Raw genomic sequence first — 22,745 nt, 5'->3', positions numbered from 1 at the left:
CTCATTGAATAGGCCAACAATATCTCAATTTTAACTTATATGATCTAAAATATATTTTGAAAAATATCCTTTTATTATATAATTCAATACAAAGTAATTAATTCCTATAAATAAAATGAAATAGCTAATTATGAATTATTTTTATATGGCACTTCACAATTTGTAATATGTTTTTTCCCATTCATTATCTAGTTTGATTTTCATAACAATGTTATGAGATAAAGCATTTAATATAATTTCATAATATAATATAATGATAAAAAAACAAACTAAGATTTAAAGAGAGATGATATTGATAATTTCACATTAGGGAATTGTAGAAGTGGGATTTAAGTTAGAAAGCATCTGATACTAATCAAGCTCAATTTTTGTCCTCCCTAAAAACAAACTTGTGAAGTATAATTTAATATGGGTGTATACACATATGCACATAGATATGATTATAACTATATATATATAATATAAAACTCATTTTTCTTTTTTTTAATTAGGCTATAATTAAATTGAAAGGTGATTGGAATATCTAGGACATAGTCAAGATTATTCTACTCAATGGCATGGATGAATCAGACACTGGTGACTGAGTTCTTTGTGAAAGGATTCTCAGAAGCCCCTCACCTCCAGTCCTTGTTTTTTGTCTTTTTCCTCTCTCTTTACACAGTGGCACTCTCAGGGAATATCCTCATCTTTGTTACAATCAGTTTTAATCCCACACTGCACACACCTATGTATTTCTTTCTGGTCAATTTAGCTGTGGTTGATATCCTGTGCACTTCTACAATTTTACCAAAACTGCTTGAAAACATGGTGGGCAGAAAGACCATATCTTATTCAGGATGCATGGCACAACTGTATTTCTTTACTTGGTCTTTAGGGGCTGAGCTGCTGCTTTTCACAGCCATGGCTTATGACCGGTATGTAGCCATCTGCCATCCTCTCCACTATAGTACCATGATGAGCAAGAGGGTTTGTATGCTGTTAGCTGCTGGTGTTTGGTCAATAAGCATCCTCAATACTAGCATTAATAGCAGCCTTATGTTTCGATTGTCTTTCTGTCACTCTAATGTCGTTAATCACTTTTTCTGTGAGATCCCTCCTTTATTGAAACTTTCTTGTACCCCTACTTACCTGAATGAAACCATGGCCTTTACAGCAGATGTATTTCTAGCTGTGGGGAATTTCATGATCACGATGCTCTCCTATGCCTGCATTATCTCCAGCATCTTGAAAATCCGCACTACTGAGGGCAAAAAGAGAGCCTTCTCTACCTGTTCTTCCCACCTCATTGTGGTCAGCATGTATTACAGCACTGTAATTTATACCTACATCCGGCCATCTTCCAGCTACTCTTTGGATAAAGATAAAGTCGTGTCTGTGATATACACTTCAGTGGCTCCCACCCTCAACCCTCTCATTTACACTTTGAGGAACAAAGATGTCAAAGTGGGACTAAAGAAAGTGTTCTCTTTCTTCAAGAGATGTTGAACCTTCCAATGTTGAACCTCTGAATGAAGAAACCTTCAGATGCCCCTCCAATAATCCTGGCTTTGTACTGATGACTGAGCATTATTGATGTTACAAAGTTTTCTAATCCAGGACATACTTTTTGACTTTCAAAAATATTGTTGTTCTTCTGGCCACTTATAGAAATTCAATTTTCTCCCATTCCCTGATATTTGGAGACATCATTTTTCTAGAGCTTTCTTTGTAGGTTCTTTTCCATTATTTTTTGTAATAGGAAAATAAAACTTTTAAGACTTTTATAAGAATGATATATAGTATAGAGGTGAACTTGAATATTTAATTGGTAAAATTCTTACACTTATTTGACCCTTGCAAAGCCTTACGTTCCAAAGTTTCCCCTTCTTCCACCTAATTCCTCCCTTAGATGGCAAGCAATACAATATATGTTATACATGTTAGAATATATGTTAAATCCAATAACATAAATATATTTATACAATGTGCTTATTGCACAAGAAAAATCAGGTCAAAAAGGAAAAGAAAACAAAATACAAGGGAACAACATAAAAAAGAGAATGTTATGTTGTGATGTATACTCAGTTCCCACGGTCCTCTCTCTGGGTGTAGATGACTCTCTTCATCACAAGATTATTGGCACTGACATAAATAATCTCATTATTGGACAGAGTCACATTCATTAGAATTTATTGTCATATAATATGGCCATGTATAAAAATCTGGTTCTGCTCACTTCACTCAGCATCAGTTCAAGTAAGTCTCTCCAGACCTCTCTAAAATCATCCTCTTGATCATTTCTTATAGAAAATAATATTCAATAACATTCATATACCATAACTTATTCAAGCATTCTCCAATTGATGGGCATCCTTTCAGTTTCCAGTTTCTTGCCACTACAAAAAGGACTGCTACAAATATTTTTGCACATGTGGAGTTCTTTCCATCCTTTAAGAACTCTTTGGGATACAAGTCTAATAGAAAGATCAAAGGGTATGCTGGATCAAAAAGGGTATGCACAGTTTGATAACTTTTTGAGCATAGTTCCAAATTGCTCTACAAAATGCCTGGATACATTCAAAGTTCCACCAATAATGTATTAGTGTCCCAGTCTTCCCATATCCCCTCCAACATTTGTCACTATCTTTTCCTGTCATCTTAGCCAATCCCAGAAGTGTGTCTTGGTATCTCAGAGTTTTCGTAATTTCATCAATAGTGATATAGAGCATCTTTTCATATGATTAGAAATGATGTTAATTTCTTTATCTGAAAATTATCTGTTCATAACCTTTGACCATTTATCAGTTGGAGAATGGCTTCAATTCTTATAAATTTGAATCTATTCGCTACATTTTAGAAATGAGGCCTTTATCAGAATCCTTAAATGTAAAGATGTTTTCTCATTTTATTGCTTCTCTTCTAATCTTGTGTGCCTTAGTTTTATTTATACAAAAACTTTTTCACTTAATATAATCAAAATTATCTATTTGATGTTCAATTATGAGTTCTTCTTTGTTCACAAATTCCTTCCTTCTTCACAGTTCTGAGAAGTAAACTATCCTTTGTTCTTCCAGTTTGCTTATAATATCATTCTTTATATCTAAATCATGATCACATTTTGACCTTCTCTTGGTACTGCCCCAATTCCTTGCCCATAGCTCCCTGTGCTGCAGTCTGGACTCAGCAGACTGCCTCCTATCCTTTTGAAACCAACTTGTCCCGAAGTTCCTAATTCCAGAATTTTGTGAGTTCTGTGACTCCAAAACCAGTTTAGAGGCTGAATTTACTGTTGGTTTGAGAGAAAGTCAGAGGAGGTCACAGAGAGTTGTGTCTGCTCTCCTCTTGGTTCTGCGCCTCTAAGGACTCATGTTCTGCCAATTTTGAAGAATATGGATACGGTTCTTGGAAATTTCATACTTATTTCAAATTGTATTTCATCCTAACTGGGGAAAGCAGCACAGGATATATTGCTTTAGAAAACTATGTCTCTATTAAGTTCAGATAAATTAAACCTGGTTTATGATATGGATAATTGCTATGAACTAAGCAGGGTATCTTAGATCTTACTGTTGTTGAGATAGAAGGAGTAAAAAGGAAGTTTTTCATTGCTTTCTCTTGATTCTCTTTATATATATTGCACTTAGCTCTTGAAGAGTCAGAGAGGTCCTGTGCTTTTTATTATTTATTTTATTTTAATTGTTTTCTTAATTGTTTTTTTCCTAGCTCATTTTTTTGTAGGCTTGTTATTTTCATGTTGCTTACAGATTTCACTTTTTTTTTTCCATTTCATACTAGTAGACTGTGAAAATAAGCAATAATCAGGGATGGCATTTTTTTTAAAGAAAGTTCTTTTTACAGGCCAATAGTATGCAACTAAATGTCAAAATGAAAAGATGATGTAATAACAAAATAGGAAGTAGCATGAATTTTGAAAATTACTCTTTGATCTTATGTTATGAGAAGCATTTTATTTTCATTTGAAAAAATGAAAAAGCAAAACAACTCAATATTGAACAACAAAAAAAAAATTCAATGAGTTTGCAGGTTTTGGGGACTTTGTATCAACTAAACCTGAACTTAATAAAACATTTAATATATGAGAATCAACAACAAAGATTAATTTCAAGGAACTCAATAAAGCCAATTTTTAAAATATTTTTACATGAGAATATATACCATATCTCTAAATTTAACATAAATAATTGGGTAGCTCAATAAAAAAGATTGGGACAGAACTGAGCATGGATTATACCCATCCCTCTCTATTTCCTTATAGAGTAATATAGAGTTAATCCAAATCCAAATGAATGTGAACGTGATTGTCTCTTTGAGGCAATTTTGATGAGAATAAGATTTAAACTCTGCCTGCCAAACCTTTCCCCTCTGATTCTAAAAAGCAAAACAGTATAAATAAAGCAGAAAATAGTAATTATGCTACACAAATGAGGTACAAAGGAAAAACCAACAAAGAGGCATTAGAGGGGAAAGGGAAATGCAAGAGGACAGGCAGCCACCAAGGTAGTGTGAGATGGAGTGAATCTGTCTGGCTGAGTTTGTCCCAGCTTATATGCTCTATTATAATTACATTATCATAGATGTGAATCTTGTAGAATATGTGTCAATCTTGTGGAATTATATTAAATACTAAGTGCATATACTGAACTAGAGAACTATTAAGCACCATGCTAAACTAGATAACCATTGTATTATCAATCCCACTGACTTAACACCTTGTAAGAATCCTTGTTTCAAGTACAGAGTTCTGGCCCATAATACTTTGTATTTGGAAGTTAAAATTTTATTCAATTCTGACCTTTTAATGGAAAAAATCAAAAGTTCTACATTTCATTAAATATCAATTTCCCCATCTGAAAAAATGATGCTCAGTTTTGCTAGGTAGATGATTCTTGCTTGTAATTGTAACTCCTTTGTAGAATTTGAAATTGAATGCTGATTCTACCATTTATGACATTGTTACTTTGGCCACATCATTTTTACTGGAACTTACTGTTGTTTCTTATAAAAAAAGGATGCTAGTCTCAGTGATATATTTAGAACTGGTTGACTGATGTCATTTGGAATATTATTAAGTAGTTCAGTGTCAACTTTAATGAAATTCAATAAATACTTAAGTACCCACTATGTGCTAGGCACTGTACTGTTTGCATGTACAAAAAGAGGCAAAGAACAGTTATTCCCTCAAGGAACTTACAATCTAATGGGAGTAAACTATATATAAGACGAAGACAAATAATTATCAGAGAAAAGAGACTAAAATAAAATGAATTGAGGAGGTTTTTTGGAGGAAGTGGGATTTTAGTTATGACTTAAAGGAAGCTAGGAAAGCCCATAATAAGAATGAAGAAGAGAGCATTTCAGGAAGAGCAACAGCCAGAAAGAATGCCCAGATCCAAAATAAATCGAAAACTTTGGTTGTGAAACAACTAAGAGGCCAAAGTCACTAAAACAAATAGTACATGTTGGGAAGTTAGGTTTAAGAAAACTGGAAAGTGACAGAAGGATTGGATATGAAGGGCTTTAAATGCCAAACAGAGCATTTCATAATAGCTCTTGGAGGTGATAGGAAGCCATTGGAGTTTATTGAGTAGGGGATGACATGATCAGATTTACCTTGTAGGAAAATTATTTAGTTTCTGAGGAGAAATTAGATTGGCGTGGGGAGAGATCTGAGGTAGATAGATCGACTTTTGCAGTAATCAAGGTGTGAAGGGATGAAGGTTTGAAGCAGAGTGGTGGCAATACCAGAGGAAATAGGGGAAATTCAGAAGTTGTAAAGATGAAATTAGCAGAGCTTGGCAATAACTTGAATATGAAAGGGGATGGTAAAAGATTAGTGGAGAATGCAGGATGAAAGAGCTCTCCAGTGGAGTGCCCCAAGGATCTGTACTTGGAATTGTGTTATCTTATAGTTTTACCAATGAATCACAAGAACACATTAATAACATTTATATCAGATTTACTCATGATAAGAAACTGAAAGTATATCAAACAAGAATCACATTTGAAAAAAATTTCAATTTTAGAAAAATTGACTAAATTATATGGTTATTGTTCTATAAGAAATGATCAGAAGGATGCTTTCAGAGAGGTAGAGACTTTCATGAACTGATGCTAAGTGAAATGAGTAGAACTAGGAAATCTTTATACACAACAATATTATATGATGAACGATTCTGATGAACATGACTATTTCCAACAATGAGATGATTGAGGCCAGTTCCCATGATTTTGTGATGAAGAGAGTCATCTATACCCAGAGAGAGGACTGTTGGAACTAAATGTGGATCACAACATAACATTCTCACTCTTTTTCTTGTTGTTCACTTGCACTTTGTTTTCTTATTCATTTACTTTTCTTTTTGATCTGACTTTTCTTGTGTAGCAAGAGAATTGTATAAATATGTTTACACATAATGGATTTAACATACATTTTGACATGTATAACATATATTGGATTGCTTGGCATCTAGGGGAGGGCGTATGGGGAAGGAGGGAAAAATCTGAAATACAAGCCTATGATAGGGTCAATGCTGAAAAAATATCCTTGAATATATTTTGAAAATTAAAAAAAAACCCTTAAAAACAGTAAATTAAATTATATGGGAGCTAAGAGTATAAATGCTGTCTTATTTTCAATGAAAAAAAATGACACAATACTCAGTGATTTTTTTATTCCCTGATATAAAAGAAGGTGATATACTAAACTATGAATTGTGATAGAAATAAAGATAAAATACAATACTGTTTGATAAATATTTAAGCATATAAATCTTATGTAGCTCTCAGCCATATATTGATCCAAGACAATTCCAAAAGACTCAAGGTGGAAAATGCTTTTCATCTCTAGAAAAAAAACTATGGAGTCAGAATTCAGATCAAAGATTATTATTTTCATTTTTATTATTTTATTGTTTTTTCTTATGGCTTTTCCCATTTACTTTGAGTCTTCTTTCACAATGACTAATATGAAAATATATTTAACATGGTGGTATAATCAATATCAAATTGCTTGCTGTCTTGGGGAGAGGGAGAGACGGGAAAAAGGGAAGGAAAAAATTGGAGCTGGAAAATATGATACAATGAATGTTGAAAATTATCTTTGCATGTAATTGGAAAAAAGAAAATAGTATTAAGTGCAAAAATTATATGCAGTCTATTTGGACATATTTAATTCAATTCAATAAAATAATTATTAAGCACATGTTAAATTCATGATGTCATTATGAATTCTGTGGTTGCAAATACCAAAGTAAGGGATGAAAAACAGTTTTAATATCAAGGTGGTGCTATTCTTCTGGGGTGGGGTTGAATAAAATATAGGAAAATGTAACTTTTATACAAAGCAATTTGAAATTAAGCAAGAAAAAAATCTACTGAGAATGGAAGGGAGACAAAGGCTTCATATAGTACTTAAGTAGAGCCATGTGTTAAGTTAGGGATTCTAAGGTAATCTCTTTGTTGAAGAATATATTTTTGAATTATGCCCAGTCAAGCCAGTGTAGAAACAGGCAAGACAGTTCAATGAGTTAAGCAGCTAGAACAATTATAGTTCACAAAAGCTCTGAACTTTTGGTATATCACCTGCAAATACTAGATCTTTAAATAGGGTCCCCCTTCACTCTTGCAAAAATACAGTTCTTGGTCTTTGGAGATAATGAAACCTCAAAATTAGTAGAGCTTTCTTCATTTCTTGTAGATATAGTACTTCCTTAATTTCAACTCGTTATAAAGTGATTTCTTATTTAGATAGGAAAACATAGGAAAAAACATAGGAAAACATTGGAAACTCATTATAATCTTGGTTGTGATTTCCTTTTTTCATAGACAGTTGTGTTTGTTGCTTGAACATTCTCTTATATGCAATATTGTTCGATTTGAATTGTGTGTCAATGTAAGTGACAGAGTTTAAGTTTAGCATCCTCAACAATTATAAAGAGAAAAACATTCTATAAATCTAGACAAAGATATTTAAAAACATTATCTTTTACATCTAGATCTCAAACTGACTGATGCCATGAACATTAGCATGTTTCATATGAGAATTATACGACTAGTAAAAAATAAGCAGCTAAATAAGAAAATCTCTGGGAAACTTTGAAAATCAAACCCATCATTATTGTTTGATTTTTCATTGCTATTTGATCACATTATACCTCTTATATAATTCAGAGAAGTCTAGTTCAATAGGGTATTGTAAACAAGTCTGTTTGACTTTAGCAGAAAAAGAATGAACAAGTTGTATTAAAATTTAAAATGTTTCAATAGAAGACAAAATAATTAACCTGACCTAAATAGTAAGTGTTCCAATGTTCTTAAAACTCCTCTAGAATTAACAAATGAAAATACCAACAATGATAATATTCTGAAATGAGAAAATGATCAGAAAATTCAATCCCTCCATCAGTGGCCTTCACACCCATTTTAATTTTTACCTTAATTTTTTTTCACCTTAATTTCTATTCAACATGGTGTAATTTTCCTAAATGTTTTTGGCTTTGCCTTTTTCCACTCTGAAGTTAATATTTGTATCCTATGTCTTTCTTATACCTGTGGTGCTATTAAAAAGTCCCTGGAATTTGCTGTATGGAAAGATTATAGTATCAGACTTACTCCTTAAGAAAAATTACTTGAGCAATTGAGTTGAGGATGGATTGGACTGATGGCTTGAGACAAAGAAGATGAATTGGAAGGCTATTTCAATAGTTCAAATGAGAGATAATGAGGGCCATGGACTAGGAATTGATGTTAACTAGATAATGAATATGTGAGTAAAGAGAAGGGAACATATATGAGAGTCAGAATTAGGGTTGTGGAATTAGAAAGAGAGAGAGTGAATAATAAATGGTGGTAATAAGGCTGTGGACTTCTGAGATTGGAGCATGTCTTCAACAGTGACCTTTCAATAGAAAGTTCAGAATGGGAGAAAAACAATGATTCTGTTTCATACATGTTAATCTCAGATATTTATGAGAGAAATTGCCATTGCCCAGAATACCTATTTTTCTCTGATGGAGGTTTGATTTAGATCCTTAGAATTTTTCATAAATTTCTTCTATCTTCAAAGCCATGAGGCTTAGTACTTGATTTTTACCCTTTATGTGGGACCACATTCTCTGTTCTTTACTATCTTTGAGGCCATGTGGTTCTTTTATTCTCCTGTTGGAGGGTCCCTGAAGATAAATAGATTTCTCCACCCAAGGAACCCATTTCAATTCTCCCCTTTTTGCTCTGTATCTCTGCTTTTATATTTCTGCTCCTGAAGCTTCATACTTACTCTACTTTTCAAAGGCCAATTCCATGAAGTGAAAATCAGCATCTAGTTTCCATTATAGCCTCCCACCTCGGATTATTAATGCAAAGCATTTATTAAAGACTTCCCATGTTATAGGAACTTTGCTGGACACTGAGGAAAGACAAAAAAAAATGAAATGCTTCTTGTTCTCAGAAAATTTACATTTCTGTTGGAATGTAATTACCAAACCATTGGGAAAAATTCTTTGTCCTCTGAGATAGTTTAACACTGGACCAGAATGTCAATTTGATCCTTTCAGGTTTTTGATTACAAACAAGTATAACTAATCTTTGACCATCAAACAGGATACTTTTGTATTAGGTGAGAATGCTGCTTTAATAGATTTAATGCCCTAAAATCACAGAGCTGACAGAGAATATTTAAAAGAAAACTTCCTATAAAATTCAGTAGATGAGAATTAGAAATAATAAAATTAATATCTGACACTCAAATAGCCATTTTCCCTTGTTATTCTATTTGATGCCAAAAAATCCCTTCTTTGGAAAGATACTGTTATATCTATTTTCATTTTGAAAAATTGAATAGAATGCAATGGAATTAAATAAATTCATAAAGATCATTTGGCTTCTAAATGGCAGGATGAGATTTTGAAACCTTTGAAAAATGTATGGAAGCTTGTAAAGGAGCTTTACAAGTATCAAGTATCATACATGAAAAATGTATGAAAAGTATGGAATCATGAATTTTTGAATACATATAGAATATAGAGTATAATGTAACTTAAATTTTATTAAAATAGTATGGTTAATGATTTTAACAAAATAGCAGGATACAAAGTAAGTCCACATAAATTATCAGCATTAATAAGTATTGCAAATATAACCCTGCAGGAAGACATAGCAACAGATACTTGATTTAAAATAACTCTAGACAGTAGAAATTATTTGGAAATATGCCTATCAGAACAAACCTGAGAAATATATAAAAATAAATATTAAAAAAACCCTTTTATATATAAATACAATCAGATGTAAATCAGATGTAAATGAAGAAATTGTAATTGTTCATGGGCACACAGAAAAATAATAAACAACAACGTAATATAAATGATCATTTTGTCTAATTTATTTACTCAATGCTACCTCAATTTAATGACTAAAATCATTTTACTGACAAAAAAATAACAAAATACATTTGGAAGAATAAAAAATTTACTGACAAAAGAATAAAAAATTAAGCTTATCAAAGGAACTAATAAAAAAAGTAAAAGAGGGAGAGTTTAGCAGTAATTATCTTTTTTTAAATATAACTTTTTATTGATAGAACCCATGCCAGGGTAATTTTTTACAGCATTATCCCTTGCATTCACTTCTGTTCCGATTTTTCCCCATCCTCCCTCTACCCCCTCCCCGAGATGGCAAGCAGTCCTTTACATGTTGAATAGGTTACAGTATATCCTAGATACAATATATGTGTGCAGAACCGAACAGTTTTCTTGTTGCACAGGGAGAATTGAATTCAGAAGGTAGAAATAACCAGGGAAGAAAAACAAAAATGCAAGCAGTTTATATTCATTTCCCAGTGTTCTTTCTTTGGGTGTAGCTGCTTCTGTCCATCTTTGATCAATTAAAGCTCTCTTTATCAAAGAGATCCACTTCCATCAGAATACATCCTCAAATAGTATCGTAGTTGAGGTATATAATGATCTCCTGGTTCTGCTCGTTTCACTTAGTATCAGTTCTTGTAAGTCTCGCCAGTCCTCTCTGTATTCATCCTGCTGGTCATTCCTTACAGAACAATAATATTCCATAACATTCATATACCACAATTTACTCAATCATTTTCCAATTGATGGGCATCCTTTCATTTTCCAGCTTCTAGCCACTACAAACAGGGCTGCCACAAACATTTTGGCACATACAGGTCTTTTTCCCTTCGTTAGTATCTCTTTGGGGTATAAGCCCAGTAGAAAAACACTTCTGGATCGAAGGGTATGCACAGTTTGATAACTTTTTGAGCATAGTTCCAAATTGCTCTCCAGAATGGCTGGATATGTTCACAATTCCACCAACAATGTATCAGTGTCCCTGTTTTCCCACATCCCCTCCAACATTCCACATTATCTTTCACTGTAATTCTAGCCAATTTGACAGGTGTGTAGTGGTCTCTCAGAGTTGTCTTAATCTGAATTTCTCTGATTAATAATGATTTGGAGCATATTTTCATATGTCTATAAATAGTTTCAATTTCTTTTTCTGAGAATTGTCTGTTCATATCCTTTGACCATTTATCAATTGGAGAATGGTTTGATTTCTTATAGATTAGAGTCAATTCTCTATATATTTTGGAAATGAGGCCTTTATCAGAACCTTTGATAGTAAAAATGTTTTCCCAGCTTATTGTTTCCCTTCTAATCTTGTCTGTATTTGTTTTGTTTGTACAAAAACTTTTCAATTTGATATAATCAAAATTTTCTATTTTGTGGTCAATAGTGACCTCTAGTTCTTCTTTGATCATAAATTCCTCCCTCTTCCACAGGTCTGAGAGGTAAACTATTCTATGTTCTTCCAATTTATTTATAATCTCATTCTTTATGCCTAGGTCATGAACCCATTTTGACCTTATCTTGGTGTACGGTGTTAAGTGTGGGTCAATGCCTAGTTTCTGCTATACTGATTTCCAATTTTCCCAGCAAATTTTGTCAAATAATGCATTTTTATCCCAGAAACGGCTGTCTTTGGGTTTGTCAAACACTATATTATTAAAGTTATTGGCTGTTTTGTCCTTTGAACCTAACCTATTCCATTGATCAACTAGTCTATTTCTTAGAAGGTTTTAGTAACTGCTGCTTTATAATATAATTTTAGATCTGGTACAGCTAGGCCACTTTCATTTGATTTTTTTTTTTCATTAATTCCCTTGAAATTCTTGACCTTTTGTTTTTCCATATGAACTTTGTTGTTATTTTTTCTAGTTCATCAAAGTAGTTTTTGGGGAGTCTGATTGGTATAGCCCTAAATAAATAGATTAATTTAGGTAGTATTGTCATCTTTATTATATTTGCTCACCCACTCCAAGAGCATTTAATATTTTTCCAGCTGGTCTATCTAATCTAATCTAATCTAATATTTAGATCAGACTTAATTTGTGTGGAAAGTGTTTTGTAGTTTTGCTCATAAAGTTTCTGATTTTCCCTTGGCAGATAGATTCCTAAATATTTTATACAATCAGTAGTTACTTTAAGTGGAATTTATTTTTGTAACTCTAACTGTTGGGTTTTGTTAGTGATATATAAGAATGCTGATGACTTAAGTGAGTTTATTTTGTATCCTGCAACTTTGCTGAAGGTGTGGATTATTTCTAATACTTTTTGGTAGAGTCTCTGGGGTTCTCTAAGTATACCATCATATCATCAGCAAAGAGTGATAATTTGGTTTCCTCATTGCCTATTCTTATTCCTTTAATCTCTTTCTCAACTCTTATCGCCAAAGCTAGAATTTCTAATACAATATTAAATAGTAATGGTGATAGTGGGCAACCTTGTTTTACTCCTGATCTTATTGGTAATGGTTGCAGTTTGTCCCCGTTACATATGATGCTTACTGCTGGTTTTAAATAGATGCTATTGATTATTTTAAGGAAGTTTAGCAGTAATTATCATAACTATCTGGTACTAAGAAATAGAAAGGTAGATTAATGGCATGGAATAAACATGAAATTTACAGCAGCAAATAAATATAGTAGCCTTGTATTTTGCAAGTTTAAAGATAATTTTGGGGGATAAAAATTCATTATTTGGTAAAAAAAAAAGTATTGGGAAAACTAGAAAGCAGTATGGCAAAAATTGAGTATAGACTACTCTTTTACAGAATTTGCTAACGTAAGGTCAAAATTGGTGCATGACGTTAGATAAAGAGATATTATACAGAATTTAGAAGAATATGGAACACATTACTTATCAGACCTAGGTAAACAATTTATGAAGAAAAAACAAAAGAGAGGAGGGTGAGGTATAACATCTATAATTTCAATTATATTAAAAAATGATTGTACAAATTAAAGGATGTAGCTAAGATCAGAAGAAAAGCTGAAAATTGGGATGAGGGAATTTTATAAAGAGATTAAGATCTCAAATCAAATGTATAAAAAACTTTGTCAAATTTATAAGAATATGATTCTTTTACCAAATGACAAATCAACAAGCAGTTTTTCAGTGAAGAAATCAAAATAATTCATACCCATGTGAAAAATTGCTCCAAATCATTATTGCTTAAGGAAATGCAAATTAAAAACAACTTTGAGATATCATTTTATATATCATTTCTATTGTTCCTAGAATAACATTTATAGCTTTACTAACAGCATCCAAGAACTGTTTCCAAGCACAGCTGTATCAATCATCCTGTGTTAATTAGTTAGACAGCTAGTCTTTTGGCCTCACTGAATTTGACAATTCAGTAAAAGAATCACTCAGGATGATTATATTATTGATGACCTTTCATTTCAGTCATTGTGACCAATCCCCCCGCCCCCAATAACTAATAGCTAACATATATGTGTGTGTGTGTGTATACATGTACTCAAATTTTTTTGTGTTGTACGAGGAGCTTTACAAGTATTAACCAATTTTATTCTCATTATGACTTTAAAAGGCAAGTATTATTGTTATGTCCATTACATAGATGGAAAAATTGAGGCAGAAAGAAATTATGTGACTTGCACAGAGGTCACATCTGAGGCAGGATTCAAACTTGGATCTTTCTGACTCAGCCCTCTACCCATTGTATCACGTAGCTGCCCTGTACTATATGTGGGGTACAGTCAGATACTTGTCTACTACCACTTTGTATATTCTTGGACACCAGGTCAGAAGCTTTAACAAATGCAAACAATTTTCTGTTCTTAATTAATGATTGGATATAGTACCAGTATTATTAAAACCACCTGAATTGCTGGTAACTTTTTATGAACCATCTCAGATACATAAATGGGTTTCAGGAAATGCACCTGGTTCTAGGTAATCAGGGCAGTCAATCTGCCTTAATTGTTCCTTTAGGACCCAATGTATATCAATTTTGATGTGATATCCCAAATGTCCTTTACACATGCATTGCTAAGTTCTTATCCTTCCAACTAATTTTGTTTTGCCCATGGGTCAAATGCTCACTAAATACTTTTAGGTAATAGGCTGGCAGTTCATTTATTAGGAGTGGAGAAAGCTCCTTGTCTAAATAAAGCCAGAGAATGAGTAAGAAAGAGTCTTTTTTCTCCCTGCCTGGTATAAGATATTTCTTTTTAAAAATATATTAATTCTATATGCTGCTTGTGTATAAAAATAAAGTCCTATTGAATGCAATGTTGGATAATTGTATTTTGGGTCTAAAATAGGAAATTTGTATTCCTTAAACTTGATCATCTTTTTTTCATTTGCAAGGAACAAGCAAGGAGGAACAGGCCAGTATGAAGAAATAGCAGTATTATGGACAGAGTTCTGGATTTGGAGTCAGAGAATCTGGATTCAAATTTTTGTTCTATTAAAAGCTACTTATATGACTTTGGGTAAGTTACTTAATATCTATAGGCTTCAATTTTTTCACTGAGTAATAACGGATTTATGAGGTTTACAATACATTTCAGCCTTGCATCTGTTATTGCAAGAGATAAAAAAATAGCCTGAGAGAAAGAGTAAGTTGGAAAAATTTTTATGCTTTAGAAATGATGAAAACATGGGGGATAAATGGATTATCTGGTTCCATCTTATTAAGAATTTAATGAGGAATATGGATTAGCTTGCTCTTACTATTGTTCTTCATAAGAATTAATAATATGGCAGCCTCAAACAAATAGTCCTTCTGCAATTAATTTCAAAGGGCTTTCCAGAGATGAATTGGAGTTGGAAAGAAATTCAGAGGTCATTTAGTCCAACCCACACCTAAATAGTGATCATTGGTACATCATACCTACCAAATGACTTTGCTTAAAGATATCTAAAGAAGGAAGACCCACTTTAAAGGAATAGGATTCCATTTTATGATTAAAAAGATTTCCTATAAATTGAGCACAAATCTTCACAACTTCTCATCATTCCTCTTCTGTTTTAAGTAGAACAAATGTAATCCCTCTAATGCAAGTAATCATCCCCTCTGCCCTCTTCCCATTCCTCAGGACTTCACTTCTCCAGATTAAACACAACCCACATCTATTAAATTAATCCTTTTCATCTTCATGCCTGGAATGGGCCCCTTCCTGACTTTTGCCTCCTGGTCTCCTGGGCTTTCTTCAAGATACTCATTTCTTTTCTTTTTAGAAATAATAACATATATATGATATTCAATTATAACATAATAAAATATACTACATATGATATTATATATATATATATATATATTAACATTAAAACATTTTAAAATATTTTGTTTTTTAAAGTTTTGATTTCCATAATCTATCCCCTGGTCCCTCTCTCCTTCTCCTCTCCTCTCTTTGAGATGGCAAGCAGTCACATATAGGGTATACATCATATAAAACTCATTTCTTTTTTTTTTAACTTTTTATTGACAGCACCCATGCCAGAGTAATTTTTTACAGCATTATCCCTTGCACTCACTTCTGTTCTGATTTTCCCCCTCCCTCCCTCCACCTCCTCCCCCAGATGGCAAGCAGTCCTTTATATGTTAAATAGGTTACAGCATATCCTAGATATAATATATGTGTGCAGAACCGAACAGTTCTCTTGTTGCACAGGGAGAATTGGATTCAGAAGGTATAAATAACCTGGGAAGAAAAATAAAAATGCAAGCAGTTTATATTCATTTCCCAGGGTTCTTTCTTTGGGTTATAAAACTAATTTCAAATTCTATCATTTGCAAGAAACCTTTCCTTCCTCCTCCACCTCCTCCAAATACTGATTGATGCTTTTCTTTCTTTTATTACTTTTCATTTACAAGAGATACACATCCCTGTATGTACATAGTTGTTAGCATAGAGTTACCATATAGCATATAGTTCTTGGAGGGCAGGGACTGTATTCTTACTTTTTTGTTGTTTCCCTGGTACTTTAGTGTGATATCTGGTATAGAGCAGTGCTTATTCAATATTTGCTGACTATCTCACTGTTATATTATTTACTCATTACCCTTCAACAGCTTATGTGATTTCCTGTTGTCAAAACATGGCAGACTGTAGCAATCCTATCTTTTCTTTAGTCTAGACGTTATGTTTGTCAATGCACCCTTAGCTTTATTGGTTCTCCATAATATCACTGATTTGCCTTGAGAATACAGTTCCATAAAACTACAATGATGTCTAACCACAACTCTCCATCTTGTACTTACGAAGCTGATTTTTTGAGGTTAGTTGTAAGACTTAATGATTTAATTTTTTTCAGTGTAGTCCAATATTCTATCTTGTCAAGATTTTATGAATGTTGACTGTAATTCCTACCAACTTTGATGTCAGAGGCAAATGTATCAAGCATGCCATCAAAACCTTTTCCCAAATCATTGATTAAAATGTCCCATAACCCAGGGTCAAATAATAATTCCTGAGGCAAATGACTGTTTCAGTTTGTATGAAAAAAAGAGAATAATGAATAATGATGATGACTCAGTGATCCAAGGTCATTAGGAGCTCTATCCTTAACAGAATCTTTTGGGGACTTTTCTATTCTCTTAGGCATGTCTTTGCCAAATGGCATGCCTTATTATACTCTGGTAGCAGGAGAGTATTGGAACAGATAATTCCATGGACTGTTGGGGAAGCAGAGCCCATCAATTGGTCAAAGTTTTGTGATTTTTTTGGTGGCATACTGAATGCAGACTAAACATCTATTTAGCCCCATAGGGAAATGAAAAAGAATTGTCTGAAATTCAGAGAGGTTGTAGTTTACTTCAGTTCATAACTACTAAATATCAAAGGCAAAAGTGAACACAGATCTTTATACTTTAAGACTTTATAAACCATACTAGCAGTTAAAAAGTTCTCAAACTTTTTAAATTCTTTACTATACTTAATAATACACCCATTTTATTACTGCAAATGACATTTTATGAAAATTAACATTTAAAAAAGTAATAAAGATTGTGGCTTTGTCTTATAGATTTTTGTAATTCTCTTTAATGTCTGACTTGATAGAAAATAGCTAACTTTGTATGTTTGTTTCTGAATGTAATGTGTTATGAAAATGGTTTTGATTTTGAAGACACTCTAATAGACCTTGGGAAATAATAAGTTTCTTCAGACCACACTTTGAGAACCATTGAGCTCTACTATGCTTCATTCATTATCATGTAATTAAATGATAGAATAAATAAGTAAGTAAGGGAAAAAAGATCTAGCCCTCAAAGCCCAAGATATCTTGTGAGGTTTTATAATATTAAAATTTATAATCCTTTGTGCAGAAGGAAGGGTATGATTTTCTATATGGACTTAGAAATGGGCAGAGGGATGGAGGGAGAAAGATGGGGGGGAAAAAGGAGAAAGAAGGAAGGAAGGGAGAAAAGAGTAGCATAGCCTAACTGGAACTGACCAGTGGATTCCCAAGAGGATAGCTATTATTCTTCACAAATTACCATTTGTCTCTTGTCTTCAAAGAGGATAATGACATCCAAAATCATGAACTGCAAATAAACCTGATTTAATGAGGCAACCTCAGTCTTTACTCCAGAGCCATCTGGGTCTAGTGCTAAGATATAGATCAGGATGACTAGAGATGGCCCTGGATATAATGGGAGATCTTGGTCTTTTTAAGCTAAGATTTTTCCCAGGACTCAGTTTGTCTGAACCAATACTAATTAGAGATTAAAACTAGGTAAAAATAAATGAGGCAAAAACAGCCTCTTTTACCAACTCCAAAACAATGAGTTTGGGAGAAGACAATAGATAAAGTTTCTGGTCATAACAGAAACAATTGATTGTCACAAACAAAGATGTCAAAGTAGGACTGAAGAAAGTGTTCTCTTTCTTCAAGAGTGTTGAGCCTTCCAAATGCTGAACCTCTGAATGAGAAAACATCTTGTTTCATGTATGATTTCATGAAATATAGCACTGGAAAAACACTCTCATAATGCCAACTGGAATTCAAATGGAGTTACTTAACCATGCCTTAAAACCAAAATAGTCTGGCTTTCACTGAATTGGCCAACAATATCTCAATTTTGATTTATGACATCTAAAATTTATTTTTGACATGAGTCTCCTTTTATTATATTATTCAACACGAAATAATTAAGCCCTATAAACAATATGAAATAGCTAATTATGATTTGTATGTATATGACACTTCACAGTTTGAAACATTTTCCCCCATTCATTATCTAATTTTGTTCTAAAAACAATGCTAGGAGATAAATATTTAATATAATTTTCATTTAACAGATAAAAAAACTAAGATTTAGAGAGAGACGATACTGATGATCCCACATTAGGGGATGGTAGAAGTGGGATGTAAATCAGAAAACATCTGATACTAATGAAGGTCAATTTTGTTCTCATTGAAAACAAACTTGGAAAGTATAATTTAATATGCATTTGTACACGCATATATACTCATGTACACATACATATAATTATAATATTATATATAATATAATGCTCATTTTTTCTTTCTTTTTTTTTTTTACTAGGCCATAATTAAATTGAAAGGTGAGTGGAATATCAAGGACATAGCCAAGTTTATTCTACCCAATGGCATGGATGAATCAGACACTGGTGACTGAGTTCTTTGTGAAAGGATTCTCAGAAGCCTCTCACCTCCAGTCCTTGTTCTTTGTCTTTTTCCTCTCTCTTTACACAGTGGCACTCTCAGGGAACATCCTCATCTTTGTTACAATCAGTTTTAATCCCACACTGCACACACCTATGTACTTCTTTCTGGTCAGTTTAGGATTGATTGATATCTTGTGCACCTCTACAATTGTACCCAAACTGCTTGAAAACATACTGGGCAGAAAGACCATATCCTATTCAGGTTGCATGGCACAAATGTATTTCTTCACTTGGTCCTTAGGGGCTGAGGTGCTGCTTTTCACAGCCATGGCTTATGACCGGTATGTAGCCATCTGCCATCCTCTCCGCTATAGTACCATGATGAGCAAGAGGGTTTGTATGCTGTTAGCTGCTGGAGTTTGGTCAATCAGCAACCTCAATAGCAGCATTTGTAGCAGCCTTATGCTTCGATTGTCTTTCTGCCACTCTAATGTAATTAATCACTTTTTCTGTGAGTTCCCTCCTCTACTGAAGCTCTCTTGTAGTCCTACCTATATTAATGAAATTATGGTTTTCATAGCAGATGTATTTCTAGGTATGGGGAATTTCATGATCACGATGCTCTCCTATGCCTGCATTATCTCCAACATACTGAAAATCCGCAGCACTGAGGGCAAAAAGAGAGCTTTCTCTACCTGTTCTTCCCACCTCATTGTGGTCAGTGTGTATTACAGCACTGTAATTTATACCTACATCCGGCCACCTTCCAGCTACTCATTAGATAAAGATAAAGTTGTGTCTGTGATATACACTTCAGTGGCTCCCACCCTCAACCCTCTCATTTACACCTTGAGGAACAAAGATGTCAAAGTGGGACTGAAGAAAGTGTTCTCTTTCTTCAAGAGATGTTGAGTCTTCCAAATGCTGAATCTCTGAATGAGAAAAATCTTCAAATGTCCTTCCAATAATCCTGGCTTTGTTCTAATGACTGATCATTATTGATGTTACAAAGTTTTCTAATCCAAGACATACTTTTTTGACTTTCAAAAATATTGTTGTTCTTCTGGACACTTATAGAAATTCAGCCTTCCATTTCCTGATATTTGGAGACGTAATTTTCTTAGAGCTTTCTTTGGTACTTTCTTTTCCATTATTTCTTTTAATAAAATAAAACTTTTAAGTTTTACAGTATTAAAGTATTAAAATAAAATAAAACTTTTAAATCTTTTCTAAGAATAATATATAGTACAGAGATGAACTTGAATATTTAATTTGTAAAAATTCTTACATTTATTTGTTAAACCCTATTAAGAGGATAAAGGTATAACAGACAACATTTTTCAGATGTCATTGAATTGCCTTTTTATGCTCTTCCAACTTTCTTTCCATGTAGACTTTTATATTCCACCCTCTTTTCCCTCCCTTCCTCCCTCCCTTTTCTCAATCCCTTCCTCCATCTCCTTCTTTCCTCTCTTCCCCCTTCCTCCCTCTTTTCCTTCCTTCCTTTCTTTTTACCTTCCTTCCTTCTTTTTTTCCCTCTTTCCCTCCCTTTCTCCCGGTTTCCCTTCCTTCCTCCCCCTTCCCCTTCCTTCATTCTTTTCTTTCTTTCTCCTTCCATCTTAAAATGCTGATCTTCTTGAGAAGGGCAATGGATCAGGTCGTTATCAATTTATTAACACTGTAACATTTAATAAGACTAGTTGTAAAATACTAAGTAGAATTCAAAAAAAGATGCTTAGACTGTTCATGTAAAAAAAAAACTTTTTTTTTTAGTGGATGGTAAGCTCATTATAAGTAGGTATTGTGATATAGGGCAATCTTTGAGGGGAAGGGAAAAATAATCCATCAGAGAGCAAAGACATACAGACATATGTTGCAGAGAGGCAGCAACAAAGGAACTTGAAGTAGCTAAGCTCTCATTTTCTATAGGAAGTGTTTCCAGATTCCCTTAATTCCAATAACTTTCTTTTTTTGGTTGTTTCCCCTATATGTTGTCTATAATTTGTGCATATTTTTTGCTTATTATCTCCTCATTCTAGTGTGAGCTTGTTGAGAACAGATTCTTCTACTTTTCTTTGTATCCCAAGTATTTAACATACTTCCTGACACATATTAGGGTTTCTCTCTCTCAACTAGTCTCTCAAAAAGACAATTTAAATCTTTTAGATGTTTCTTTCAATTTTTTTCCTCATGTATCATAATTTTCCACTCCTCATTTGTCTAATAACTTTGTATTTGAACTTTTTAGAAATGCATGAAATCAAAAATCTATTCTGTCTTTTGTTACTAAAAAATAAGAACAAAAACAAAAATAGAGAAAGTGTACCTCAAAGCTAGGAAGGCTCGGGGTCAAGTCATTCTCTGAGATATATTGTCTTTGTGTCTTTGGATAAATCACTTACCTTTTCATGCCCTAAGATGGCAACTGTTTGTGTTGCAATGAAAGTTCTGACCTGTATTGGTAAAGGGAAATTCCTCAACTAGGAGTTACCTATACTAACAATATAATTAATGCATTCCCAGTCAGTAATGCAAAGGACACCTGTGGAAATATTCTTCCTTCCTTCATTATTTTGAAGGAGACCAAAGGAGAGTAATTCTAATCTGATTGTAAAGAGGATAGAATTGGTTTTAGTATCATTGAGTGAACATCCTTTATTTTTTTTATTAAAGCTTTTAATTTTCCAAAGATAAACACAGATTATTTTTCAACATTGATCCTTGCAAAACCTTGAGTTCCAAATTCTCCATTCCTTTCCTCCACCCCTTCTCTAGAAAGCAAACAATCTAATATATGATATACACATTAAATATATGTTAAATCCAACTTACATGAACATATTTATACAGTTATCTCCCTGCAGAAGAAAAATCAGATAAAAAAGGAAAGAAAATGAGCAAGAAAACAAAATGCAAGCAAACAACAACAAAAAGAGGGAGAATGTTATGTTGTGATCCCTACTCAGTTCCCACTCTCTGGGTGTAGATAGCTCTCTTCATCTCAAGATCATTCAAAATGGCTTCAATAATCTCATTGTTGAAAAAAGTCACGTCTATCAGAATTGATTATCATATAATATTGCTGTTGCCATGTACAATGATCTCCTGATTCTGTTCATTACACTTAGCATCCGTTCATGTAAGTCTCTCTAGGTCTCTTCAAAATAATTCTGGTGATAATTTCTTATGGAACAATAATATTCCATAACATTCATATACCATAACTTATTCAGCCATTCTCTCACTCAATTTTCATTTTCTTGACATTACAAAAAGGGCTGTCACAAACAGTTTTGCACATGTGGGTCCCTTTGCCTTCTTTAAGATCTCTTTGGGATATAGGCCCAGTAGAAACACTGCTGGATCAAAGGGTATGAACAGTTTGATAATTTTTTTGAGGATAATTTCAAAGTGCTCTCCAGAATGGATAGACCCATTCACAATTCCACCAACAATGTATTAGTGTCCCAGTTTTCCCACATCTCCTCCAAAATTTATTATCTTTTCATGTCATTTTAGCCAATCTGAGAAGCAGTATCTCAGAGTTGTCTTAATTTTCATTTTTCTGATTAATAGTGATTTAGTGCATCTTTTCATATGACTAGGAATCGTTTTAATTTCTTCATCTGAAAATTGCCTGTTCATATCCTTTGACCATTTATCAATTGGAGAATTGCTTGAATTCTTATAAATTTGAGTCAATTCTCTATATATTTTAGAAATGAGGTCTTTCTCATAATCCTTAGATGTAAAAATGTTTTCCCAATTTATTCCTTCCCTTCTAATCTTG

The 22,745-nt window shown here is 33.1% G+C and overlaps 2 protein-coding genes across 2 annotated transcripts; both read left to right on the top strand.

Annotated features, from left to right (window-relative positions):
- Positions 1-552: 552 nt before the first annotated feature.
- LOC127546985 (olfactory receptor 13G1-like) lies at positions 553-1,485 on the top strand. Its single transcript, XM_051973853.1, has one exon. The coding sequence runs from the start codon at positions 553-555 to the stop codon at positions 1,483-1,485; it is 933 nt and encodes a 310-aa protein (XP_051829813.1).
- A 17,449-nt stretch (positions 1,486-18,934) lies between these two features.
- LOC127546983 (olfactory receptor 13G1-like) lies at positions 18,935-19,867 on the top strand. Its single transcript, XM_051973852.1, has one exon. The coding sequence runs from the start codon at positions 18,935-18,937 to the stop codon at positions 19,865-19,867; it is 933 nt and encodes a 310-aa protein (XP_051829812.1).
- Positions 19,868-22,745: the final 2,878 nt, after the last annotated feature.

This window comes from Antechinus flavipes, chromosome 2 (genome assembly GCF_016432865.1).
Source record: "Antechinus flavipes isolate AdamAnt ecotype Samford, QLD, Australia chromosome 2, AdamAnt_v2, whole genome shotgun sequence".
NCBI lineage: Eukaryota > Metazoa > Chordata > Mammalia > Dasyuromorphia > Dasyuridae > Antechinus > Antechinus flavipes.
This window is presented reverse-complemented; position numbering and strand designations above follow the sequence as displayed.